We start from the raw sequence: 12,384 nt of genomic DNA, 5'->3' as shown, positions 1-12,384 counted from the left end.
ATCGCATAAACAGTAAAAATGATTTAATGCTTATAAAATGTTAAACAATAACATGCTGGTAAATAATAGCTTATGACAGGCCCTCTACTGTTTTTTTCCATTACAGGATAGTGTAGAGTAGACTCTTGCTGGAAGGCCTATTCTGCTACTGACAATATCTAACTATATGCTACCTAATATATGCCTCCCTTTGTTCCAGTTAACTCACAAGGTTATTTGTGAAAAATATTACATATTTCTGAGTACTCTATGGCTACATCTTCAAAAACTGATGGCTGTATTTTGCAGTTATTAACCAGGCCACCACAAAATTAACCATACAGCAAGTTAGAATTAATATTATTTTAAGTGGATTTGTCCAATTTATTTAAATCTGCAGTTATAATTTCTATAGTGTAAAAATAACATGTTATATAATAGTAGTTATCCAACACAATATTTTTTTGTAAGTGTAAGACATTCTCAGCAGCCCATTGCTTCTTAGGCTAATGCTACCTCATTAGTCCACGCTGCACAGAATTGGATGTGCTTCCTCTGTAGTTCAAGCTACTCCCATCTGCTTGCTTTTGTACCAGAGTAAAAAGTAAATTATTGGGGGAGGAAAACTATAAAGGTAAACGATCTAAAGCAATGGCAGGGTTGGATATCTCATGTTATGCTAACACAGAAATTTACACCCAGAGCACCTCCACAGAGAATGTGGGCAGTCATGGGGTGTGCATTGATAGTTCATGACTACATCAGTCAAGCTTCACAGCCACCTATACGTATTTGATAATGTACACAATGCAAATTTGTTCTAATGCTAACATTGTAACTGGGCCCTGCGAGTCCCAACTTATACTGTTTTTCATTATTTTTTAATAAACTCTTTAGTGCCTAAAATACCAATATCTCTAAAGACTTAATTTTGCAAAAAAACAAAAGAGAGTGCTAGTGAGATTATGTAAAAAATAAGCAAATAATTAATAGAGGAATGCAAATGCAGACATCAGAAAATGAGCAGTGACTGACACTGCTAGATTTGCAAATCATTCAGAAGTCTCCTAAAAATAAACAGCAGTATGTACAAAGCAGCAACATGTGCTATGGTTACAAACCTGTTTCCAGGCCCTAAAATTAGGATTTACTTTCTATATTTGTAGTGGATACTTTAGCCTTATAAAATACTCTAAACAAACTGTGGTTCAAACATCTAGGAGCCCTACTAGAACCTTTTTTCTTTATAGTTGCGGGCACACACTTCATGAAAAAAGAGGACAATTTAACTTGTGTCATCAGGCCTGCTGAATGCATTAATGTGTAACACATGCTTGTGGCATGACTTAGCTTTTCTTCCTTCTGCCCATAATAGATTTTGCACACTTACAAGGAAAAAAGATTATTATGTTACATTTTGGCATCAAATTAGTCTTTCACACTAATTTATTTACATTTATTTTAATGTATGTCCAAGGCAGGCAAAGGATTCATATACGGAGCTGGGGGTCCCTGTAGGAGTGGATCCGACACGTGAGGACTAAGGAGATACAAATTGGTGTCACGCACCATTTCAGCTGCCATGATCTGCTCTATCTGTAAGGAAAAGTAAAAAACAAAAATAGGAGTAAAAAGTTAAGTATTAAACCATATATGGGAGGATAACATATAGTTTCTAACAACTGTGTTGCAAGATTATTCTGGGGCAATTTCTGGTGTTACATTTTACAACTGTAGCAGTAACCATGGAAAGACACAGAATGTTTATACTTACTGCTCTACTATTAAAAGTCTGCCCAGCAGCTACCCTTGTGAATTTTTTATGCGCTTAAAGGGGCAAGCACAATAACCACTCCAGCTTAATGCAGTAGTTTTGGTGCAAAGATCCTGTACTGGCAGTATCTTGTTTGTACACACTGCTCTTTCTGTGTAAAGGCAGTGTGTACACTGAGCTGTAATAAAGGTGCTTCCTCCTTACAGTCCTGCAACATTTGCAGGACTGATGTTTGGCCAGGGTGGATAAAAATCAATACTTGAAGAAAAAAAAAAATTTTTTTTTTTAAATTTAAAGCAAATAAAAATATATAAATTAAAACAATAATGATAAAAACTCCAGACACTTAACAAGCACTTTAGCTTGTTGAAATGCTTTATGTTTGAAGAGTGTGTCCTCTTATTCCCCCCATTGTACAAAAAAGTGCAGATATCAACAGAAATTGGCACTTTTATAAACGGACCTTATTGCACAGCCCTGACTATCAAGCAGACAACAGTTCCTGTTACTTCCTGATTGTTAGCTCAGTGTAGCTAAACTCAAGAGGCAGGGAATTGCCCAGAGCTTCTGCTTTGTAAATATTTATCATTAATATGCCTTAAGAAGTCTTTGATTGGACATTGGACAAGTCCTGGCTTGGTTATTGTTGGCCATGCTAAAATGCTATTAAAAGACATTGGTTCGAACCAACCACGAACTGCGGACCACCTCTGAGCTTATTGACCCTTGTTAACCTCTCCTGACACTTCAATCAGTGTGGGTTCTAATGGTGCGACTGGGTGGCCGCCGTTCGTATGCATGAACACTTGGGAACTGTGTTGGCGCCCATCTTGTTCGCGAGAATGCAGGCACCGGTGTTCGGGCATCGATCGCGTGGAACTAAAATCGGACAATGAAACTCCTGAACACCGGTGAACTTTGATGAACGCCTGCTTCTTCCCCACACGTCAGGAGAGCGCTGTTCGGTCTGTTTGTTGGTATGAACCATACGAACAAACGCTACCAATCAGCCTTTGTCCAGGGCCTGACTACCCACAGGCCACCCTAGCAGAAGCGCTGGCTACGAGGAAGAGCGCTGCTGGCCTCTGCCCACCAAGAACTGACAGCTCCACTACTGGGAGCCAGGGAGAGACCAGGGGTGACGGACACTACTCACACAGTAACCTGGAACTGACAGGACAGAGCACAGAACAGGAGGCTGCAAGGTTAGCTTGATATTGTGGGTGGGCTTCCCGACTAACTCAGGTACCGACTCACAGGAGGTCTGGAAGCTGGTTAGTCTTACCTTTGGGGGAGATATGTGGCAACTTGCCCTCACCACGAGCTCTGGAGGAGCATGCTTTGGACCATGCTAAAAATGGTCCTAAAAGGTGCTAAAAGGCTATTAAAAGATATTTGTTTGTTGGATTCCCTTGGACTGTTCGGGAACCGAACCAACCCACGAACTCTGGACCACCTCTGAGCTTATTGGCCCTTGTAAACCTCTCCTGACACTTCAATCAGTGTGGGTTCTAATGGTGCGGCTAGGTGGGAACTGTGGTGGCGGCCATCTTGTTTGCGAGAACGCAGGTAGCGGTGTTCAGGTGTTGATCGCGTGGAACTGAAATCGGACACTGAAACTCCCGAACACCACTGAACTTTGACGAACGCCTGCTTCTTCCCCACACGTCAGGAGAGCGCCATTTGGTATATTTGTTCGTATGAACCATACGAACAAGCGCTACTAATCAGCCACAGTGTGCGTTCAGTATTATGTTCCACGGAACTCCCGAAGTTGACCTGCCAAAACCACAAAACGCCCTGGAAAAGTTTTGGGCATAGAGCCATGTGTGCAGCCGGTCAGAACTTCCACATGATGGCGTTTCGGCTCTGTTTGTGGGATCTGAGCGCTTTTCGGATATGTTAGGCTATCCAGGGATGTATGTTCCTATGTGGGAAATATGTATTTTTTATGTGTTTTTAATATTTAGTATTTTATGCTGAGCCACAGTGACACTGCATTTTGTGACACATTGTGGGTGTTTTTATGGGTGTGTATGGGGGCATGTCACTGTGTTCAGATTCTGTATATAAGTGAGCCATTTGGCTGGGAATAAACAGTTCTTCACCCTTCACTAAGCCCTGGCTCGTGTTTGGGTGATACTGCGGTTACCGGTTCAGCAATACTATAATCACTGGCAGCTATAATCACTCTGGAGCTATCACAACTGGGAAGGGGCGACCACAGGCGGTAGAAACCTATAATAAGAGGGCTAGCAAAGGCTGCAGACAAGAGAACTGCAGCTTTTACAAGCTGTTTTAGATCTATCCCAATGAAAAAATACATAAAAATGTAGGTAGGGAGAAGTTAGAGTAACGCTTTGAAATGTCCTCAGACAGTATATGGAATAGAAAAACAGGGCAATGGAGGAATAATATATTGTAGTATGTTGATTAAATGGATCAAGAGTAGTGAAGGCAGTGTCAGTTGGACCCCAGATAAGCTGTCAAAATATTCTCAAACTGTTTGACTACTCTCCCTGGAAAGGTACCAGGGTACTCATAACCAGCTCAGTGGCTGTAGTGGTTATGGTGCTTGGAGTGCCCTTTAATGATGTTTAGAGAATAATAGCCAAAAAACTAATTTAAGCTGTCGCAAATACTGCAAAAACTCAAATAATCACTTTTTGGCAACTGTAGCGTGCAGAATGGCATAGATGAAGCAAATTAGCTAGAGCAGCAAAATAGTAAGCAGTAAAAATTGACAACTGAAAACGGAAAAATTGTTGGGTTAATAAATCTGTATTTCTAAAAAAAAAAAAAAAAAAAAAAAGCACGCATGCCGGGACGGCAATTTCTGAACCAAGAAACGACTAACCCATCACACTCAGGTAGATAGGTACAGATAGATTTCGCCATATACGGAGTACTCAAGACAAAACTGTATGCACCGATAATTCTCTTGCTTGGAATATTAGTCCATACCTATATCTCTGGAGTAAACCTAGGCATGGGTGACCTACAATCCTGGGTCAATTACCGATATGCCGAATAGCGGGAAATGAACAATAACATTCAAACCCAAGAAAGATAGCCCAACTTTACAGATGAGAAAACTGAACCCCACAGAGCTGGGGTATAGCCTGGAGGTGGGTAGCGGCATGGCCCGCACAACCCCCTGCCCTACTCCCAGTGCCCTCCTCCCCCTCCTCTCTTTTCTCTTATCTTACCTCTATCTCTATGTTTCTCTCCCCCTTGGAACACAAGGGAATATCGTACTAAAAAGAAAACTCTCAGAGGAAAGTAAGGGGAATGAACTAGCCATGAGTAAAACCGGAAGTATTAAGATATATCATTCCTACTGTAACCCAGCAATATTTAAAATGCAGTAACTAGCACACTGTAACTAAGGCTTCTGCGTAAGCCAGACTGTCTATGGCATTTTACTGTCTTTCCTGCTGAGTAAAAAATAAAGAATTAAATTTTTTTTTTTAAAAAATCTGTGTTTCTATAAAAATTTGCAAATTGGAGGGTCAGAATTTGCATTAAAAATGCATTAAAGTCATCAACTGTATGCCTATACTGTGATATGATATGTCATGCTTGTCTACGGTTTATGCTTAAACTGGAACATCTTGCCTTGTTCTATATTATTTTGTCAAATAAAATAAAGAATTTAAAAAAAAAAATGCATTAAAGTATAACTCCAACCAAAAAATTGTGATTTAATAAAACACTCTTTTAGGATGTAGTAACCCTTGCTGGCATGGTCCCCCATTTCAAAAATAAAATAAAAGAATTAGCTAAAACCTACATGCATCCCCACCCTGAGGCCTAGTTCTCCCTGCAGCCTGATCCTCCTCCGTTGTCATTGCTCCCCCTCACTACAAGGGCAACGACTTTCCAGAGGATAGCTGGTGGCATTATTTGTCATCTGTGGTTAGCACACAATGCATGCAGAATTAACTTTACACAGCTTGCAACTTTTGTTCTGGGCTAACTAATGATGCTGCAGGAAGTGGTGTTACATCCCTGGCAGCAATGTGCTATACCTCTTATGTATGTTCAGCTTTTTCCAGTGAAAGGATGCGCATACAGACTCCAAGCACAATTACCACTTTAAAACACTAGTGTTCATGGTTCTTGAAGTAACATTTTAACCCTTTTGACATGTAGTGAGTGATGTAATGGTGTGCAAATTATTTTAGACAAATGAGGCTGGCTAAAACCAAATGAGCATCATTTGAATGCTGTGACATGTCTAAACATTGTTACTGGCCATATGAATCCTGTTTCTTAGGAACAGCAATGCTTACAATTGTCGATTTACCTGACATGTGATCACTTTGTTATCTGAACAGTCAAAATCTGAGATTTCTTCACCAAAACACAGCGTAACTTTACAATCAGGTGGCTTACCACCATGTATCCGATAATTTTCCAGCTCTGAAAGAGGAACAGTATTAATTATTTCTCTCTTCATCTCGTATATGATCTTTGAATGCACACTTTATTTGTGTATCTGAAAACAGGCAATTTGCCCTTCCTACTTGCTCTTTTTTAATCTTTTTATCTAACATTACATCTCTTATTATCTTTGCTTTTCTGTAAAGACAGTATTTCTAATTTATTTCAGATGCCTGCAACCATTCCATCTGTTACAATAACAGTCATTTAGAAAATCAAAACAGCATTCTACAATTCTCCCAAGATCTAAGAAAACTAAACTTTTAACCATAAGATGTGTCCCAAAGGGGAGGTGGTCAATATGTATTTGATAGACAAGTCTAAATAGTCAAGAAAAAACAAATAAAGAAAAATAAAAAGCAAGCGCTCTGAATCCAAAAGGAAAGGTTTATTCAACATCTCTTCTTCTCAGCTTCAGGATCAGTACGTTGTTGTTGTTTGCGGAAGCCTTCTACCTACTCCTGACTGTCTGCTTTTGCACTTCTATTTCTGGAGTATCATTTATGCATAATAGCTGCCAGCCCTGGTATTTGGATTTGTGTTATACACTGATTTTGGATTTTTCCTTGTCCCTCCTGCACAGCCCCCATGCACACTTTTACTTTCCAGATGATATATTTAACTAGTCACTGTGTGTGAGGGCTCCTGTAGTTACATTAGTCGTCTGTGATCAGCTGTTGCTAGGATCCAGCAGACCGCCACTTTTGAGTCTACTGTCCGATCAGACAGCCCCTTGGATGCCGGCTGCAGTGCACACGGCCCTATTAATGACGTAGAACAAGCAAGCCCGCGTCATGAAGTTAGTGGGGCCAAACCCACTAGACTTTTTGTGGGTGTAGTTACACAAGACATGCCTCAATCATATAAAAGCTAATTTGGCCCAGTACGTTGTGCCCTGTTGTGGTTTCTAGGTTTCTAATGTGCCAAGAGTGCATTATATATGTTGTATTTTGTCTTTTTGGTATTGATCTGGCTTTTCTCTGACTATTCTGTTATTCTGGCTCCTTTGACCCAGCTTTGGCCATCGTTCTTGTAATATTCTAGTTCCCTTTGACCATGGCTTGTTCTGATGTTCTTATATTATTTTTTATTTTGTTCTATTTAGTCCGGCCACTCTAAGGATCGGTAGAGGTACTTTCTCTGTCTCTTTCCTGGGGGGTTTATATTCTGCATGCTGGGCCATATCGTGACAATGTTGGCTGTGATATTTTGCAAAGGTATGCATTATATCTGCACTCTGGATTTCAACCCCAGCTGAGTCCTGACAAATACAGTGACTTTTATAGCATCACTCAATACTTTAGCATGTGTACCTTCACTTTGCACCCTCACTCAATGTATAAGCCTGTGTTCCCTCACTTAATACAACAGCCTGTGCACCTTCACTCAATTCATAAGCCAGCGTGTGTACTTTTACTCAATATACCAGACTTTGTACACTCACCCCCAAAAATTAATCTGTGTACCTCCACTTAAAACATCAACCTGTTTCACTACTTGCATCAACCTTTTTACCTATACACAATACATCAGTCTGTGTATCAGCCCCCTCATTTCACTTCCTGTTTTCTCTTTAATTTGTATGTACATACTGATTGCTCTACTTACCTATCTGAAATTTTTGGGTGTCAAATAATTTCACAAGTGTATCTCTTTCCAGCTTGTTGGGTTCCCCTTCTTGACTGGCACAAGGACCCAACCAGTACACTCGTCCTGAGCAACCTTTCTGGCGCTGAGCAAATATACCATCAATGTTACTCTCCAACATGACTCCAGCTTGAAGGACCTCTAGTAGTTTATTTGTCTTGTCCTGTGTCACCACGTCAAGAGGCTCAGCTGGTACTGGTAGTTGAACATGTTCCATGCCACACCCAATCTGTACAGGAGGGTTTCCGGCTGATAACTTACACCCTCCGCTACCAACCAGACGCTGCAATACCTCCACACCACTATAGAACACCTTAATCAGCATGTCTGAATTGAGAAAAAAAACAAATGGTATGTTTCAGATAACACCATAACTGTGATAAGTAAAAGAGTGTGTGTCTATTGACAACCACATAGTGGGGATTGAAATGAGATAACCGAAAACAGGTACACATACAATCTTTCTGAATATTGAAAGTTTACAGATTTGTTGTTTTAACCAATAGTAGTAGTATTGATTAAAGATTAATATCTTTGTGCCGGACTTTTGTTTTAGATTGCTGAAAAAGTAATTAGCATCAACTTCAATCAAAAGTTTATTTTGTGCATAAATGTCTTTCTGGCTTTTATAATTTTATTTATTTGATCTAAAAATGTTTGTATGGATTTAAAAATATTTGCAATGTTCCTCTTTTATTCTGAGCTGATCAATCTACCAATGAAATAAAGGTTACAACTGATAACGTAACATTTCCTAGGAGCAAACAGGCTAAACAGTTTTCTTAGAGCAGGGTTCTCCAAACTCTGTCACTCCAGAGATGTTGCTGAACTTCAACTCTCATGTTTCTCTGGCAATCTATTTCATTCAAAGAATCATAGGATTTGTAGTTCAGTAACATCTGAGAAGCCAGAATTTGGAGAACTGTTCGAGGTTTGTTAAGGTGACAGTGTGAAGAAAAGTGAGGACAGTTGGAGCAAGTGTTATTTACAATAAGCTATCTGTTACCTGTGTGTGAGATCGGTACAGGCTGCGCTGGGATAATGATGAGAGCTGCAGAGAGAAGCACAGCGCAAAATGAAGGATAGTGATTTCATCTACAGCCTGTTACATTAGGAGAAAGATGGGTTGCATTTTACGTAAGAACCTGGTGGAGCTATTTTTTACAGCTATTTTTTACTGCAATGACTAAGCTTGAATAAATACTTGCTTGACAGACAGTGCAATAAAGTTTTAACAGAAAGTAAGTGCTGACCATCCTTGTAAGTTTGTATGGGATTACTGCAGGTTACAGCACCATAAGATATCTACATTTTCACAAGTGCAGGCCTTTTTGTGTATATATATTCACAAATACTCACCCCTTCATCATTATAGAGAATAAATGCCTTGGTGCAATTCTGCATTGAGTATCGATACATTTGAAGGAAGGGAGCACTCACAGGTCTTTGAATGAAAGTCATGGTATTTTATTAAAATGTTACATCACACAAAATGCTCGATCAACGTTTTGACCCTTTTGGGTCTTTCTCAAGACACGCACACACATAAATAACATTAAAGCAACCTATGTAGTATCATTTAGCTCCCCCTTGTGATGCCAAAACAGCTTTGATACTCCACAAGACCTCTGAACATGTCCTGTGGTATCTGGCACATTAGCAGCTGGTAGCTAGTATTAGCAGCAAATCCTTTAAGTCCTGCAAGTTGCGAGGAAGGACCTCCATTGGATTGGACTATATGTTCCAGCACATCCCACAGAAGCTCAATCAGATTGAGATCTGGGGGATTCGGAGGCCAACTATTTATCGTGTTCCACAAACCTTTCCTGAACAATTTTTTTGCAGTGTAGCAGGATGCATTATCCTGCAGAAAAAGACCACTGCCATCAGGGAACAGCATTGCCATGAAGCTGTGTAAGTGGTCTGTGTGAGTTAGTGTATGTCTGTCAGTGAGTGTCTGTGTGTGTGTGTCTGTCAGTGAGTATATGTCTGTCAGTGAGTGTCTGTGTGTGTGAGTGTATATCTGTCCGTAAGCGTATGTGTGTGTGTGAGTGTATGTATGTCAGTGAGTGTATGTGTGTGTCTCAGTAAGTGAGTGTATGTCTGTCAGTGAGTGTATGTCAGTGAGTGAGTGTGTGTGTGTGTGTCAGTGAGTGAATGTCTGATAAGAAAAAATAGAAGAAGTTCAGGCACTCTCGGGATACAAAAAGGGAAATTTATTGAACCCACTGCAACGTTTTAACCTACACAGTCTTTGTCAAGCTATCAAGCTACGCATGCCAAATTTTTATAGGAATACAAGTGATTAACACAATTTAACAATTAATCAATTTAAATGATTCAAGCAATTACATTTATATATTTCTCCATATGGTTTACGCAATAGTAAAGGCTAACAGCTGTGTCACAACTGAAATTCAGATAGAATTCATTCAAATAAGTAATTAGATTCAATTGAAGTTCAATATAATAATTATATTTAATTCGAATTCATTAAAAACAGTAATTAAATATAATGAAATTCACTTAATGTGGTAACTAGATTTAAATAATTAAGAAAAAATACCAGATGAATTACAGAGAACCCGCCGGGGAGCTTACTTCCTAACTTTTATGTTTTCCTCAATAAGTGAAAACACAGAGATTTAAAGGGACACTATAGTCACCACAACAACTACCGCTTATTGAATTTGTTCTGGTGAGTAGAATCATTACCTTCAGACATTTTGCTGTAAACACTGTCTTTACAGAGAAAATGCACTGTTTACATTACAGCCTAGTGATAACTTCACTGGCCACTCCTCAGATGGCTGTTAGAGATCCTTCCTGGGTCATGGCTGCCTACAATGCATCCAAACATTCAGTGTCTCCTCCCTCTGCACGCAGACACTGAACTTTCCTCATAGAGATTCATTGATCCAATTCATCTCTATGAGGAGATGCTGATTGGCCAGGGCTGTGTTTGAGTCATGCTGGCTTTGCCCCTGATCTGCCTCCTTGTCAGTCTCAGTCAATCCTATAGGAAAGCATTGTGATTGGATCAGGCCACCACTTCTGATGAGGTCAGCAGACTGCTTGTTTTTCTGAGGCAGACAGGGCGGAGCAAACAGCTTCCAGGTTGAATACAGTAAGATTTTTATTATATTTATGGAGGCACGAGGGGCCCAGGGGGCTAGATGGTGGTTTTAACACTATAGGGTCAGGAATACATGTTTGTGTTCCTGACCCTATAGTGATCCTTTAACTAAGCAATTCCTCAGATATTTTTTTTAAAGCCAATAGCCTTCACATTGAGATACAGAGTAATTCCTCAAATAAATCACAATTGATAATAGTATAAAATAGATATAAAAAATAATATAAGAGAAAAAGTTAATAAAATAAAGTACAATAGGGCTATTTTTCATATCCTCTCAGTGCAGTGTTATAATCATCCATATTATATAATCCCTGATTCACATACAAACTATATATACACACAGAAATCAATAAATATATATATATATATATATATACATAAAAAAATATTTATAATATAATAATGACAACATAATGTGTATAAACATTTCATATACACCCTGTTCCAAATTAGTATGCAAATTATATTTTTCTCATTTACCTAAATAATTGATGTAAATAACAGTCAGCATAATTCTCATGTTATCAACTATTAAGAGTACAATTCAAATTTTATTGAGCAAACCTTCTAATGAAAACTTACAATGCACTGTTCCAAATTATTACGCACAGTAAGTTTCAAAACACTTTATAGGTTGTAAAGAACTGAAAATTGTCATTTGTTATGTTTGCAGCATATTTACTGAAATCAAAAGCTATTTCAATCAAAATTATAACAACATTTTAACTTTTTAAACATTTTAACAGGTCACGTTACATTTTAACATAGGACCCCTTATTTGATAGCAGCTTCACAAGTCTTGCATCAATTGAACTTGTGAGTTTTTGGACAGTTTCTGCTTGAATTTGTTTGCCAGAAGTCGGAATAGCCTCCCAGAGCTGCTGTTTGGATGTAAACTACCTCCCACCCTCATAGATCTTTTGCTTGAGGATGCTCCAAAGGTTCTCAATAGGACTGAGGTCAGGGGAGGATGGAGGCCACACCATGACTTTCTCTCCTTTTATCCCCATAGCAGCCATTGATGCAGAGGTATTCTTTGCAGCATGAGATGGTGCATTGTCATGCATGAAGATGATTTTATTATGGAAAGCATAGTTCTTCCTTCTGTACCTGGGAAAGTGGTCAGTCAGAAACTCCACATCCTTTACACCTTCGGGGACCCTAAAGGGGCCGACCAGCTCTCTTCCCATGATTCCAGCCCAAACATGACTCCACCGCCGCCTTGCTCACGTCGCAGCCTTGTTGGAACAGGGTGGCCATTCACCTACCATCCACTACTCCATCCATCTGGACCATCCAGGGTTGCACGGCACTCATCAGTAAACAGGACTTTTTGAAAATTAGTCTTCATGTATTTTTCTCCCCAATGCAGCCGTTTCTGCTTGTGAGCATTGGTTAG

At 39.5% G+C, this 12,384-nt stretch overlaps 1 protein-coding gene across 3 annotated transcripts in view; it reads right to left on the bottom strand.

The window, feature by feature from the left end:
* Nucleotides 1-474: 474 nt before the first annotated feature.
* Nucleotides 475-12,384, bottom strand: part of IRF9 (interferon regulatory factor 9) — a 36,301-nt gene continuing 24,391 nt past the window's right edge. For 2 of the 3 annotated variants that reach the window (XM_063454919.1, XM_063454918.1), the window contains exons 6-9: nt 8,853-8,897; nt 7,808-8,173; nt 6,063-6,178; nt 475-1,575 (exon numbers count right to left, since the gene is read on the bottom strand). In XM_063454919.1, the coding sequence (XP_063310989.1) occupies nt 1,441-1,575; nt 6,063-6,178; nt 7,808-8,173; nt 8,853-8,897 (662 nt within the window). In that variant the 3' untranslated portion in view covers nt 475-1,440. The remainder of the gene's footprint in view (nt 1,576-6,062; nt 6,179-7,807; nt 8,174-8,852; nt 8,898-12,384) is intronic. The other variant, XM_063454920.1, reaches the window with a different exon arrangement.

The sequence above is a fragment of the Pelobates fuscus genome, chromosome 5 (genome assembly GCF_036172605.1).
Source record: "Pelobates fuscus isolate aPelFus1 chromosome 5, aPelFus1.pri, whole genome shotgun sequence".
NCBI lineage: Eukaryota > Metazoa > Chordata > Amphibia > Anura > Pelobatidae > Pelobates > Pelobates fuscus.
Note: the sequence above shows the minus strand (reverse complement) of the source record. Positions and strands in the feature narration are given on the sequence as shown.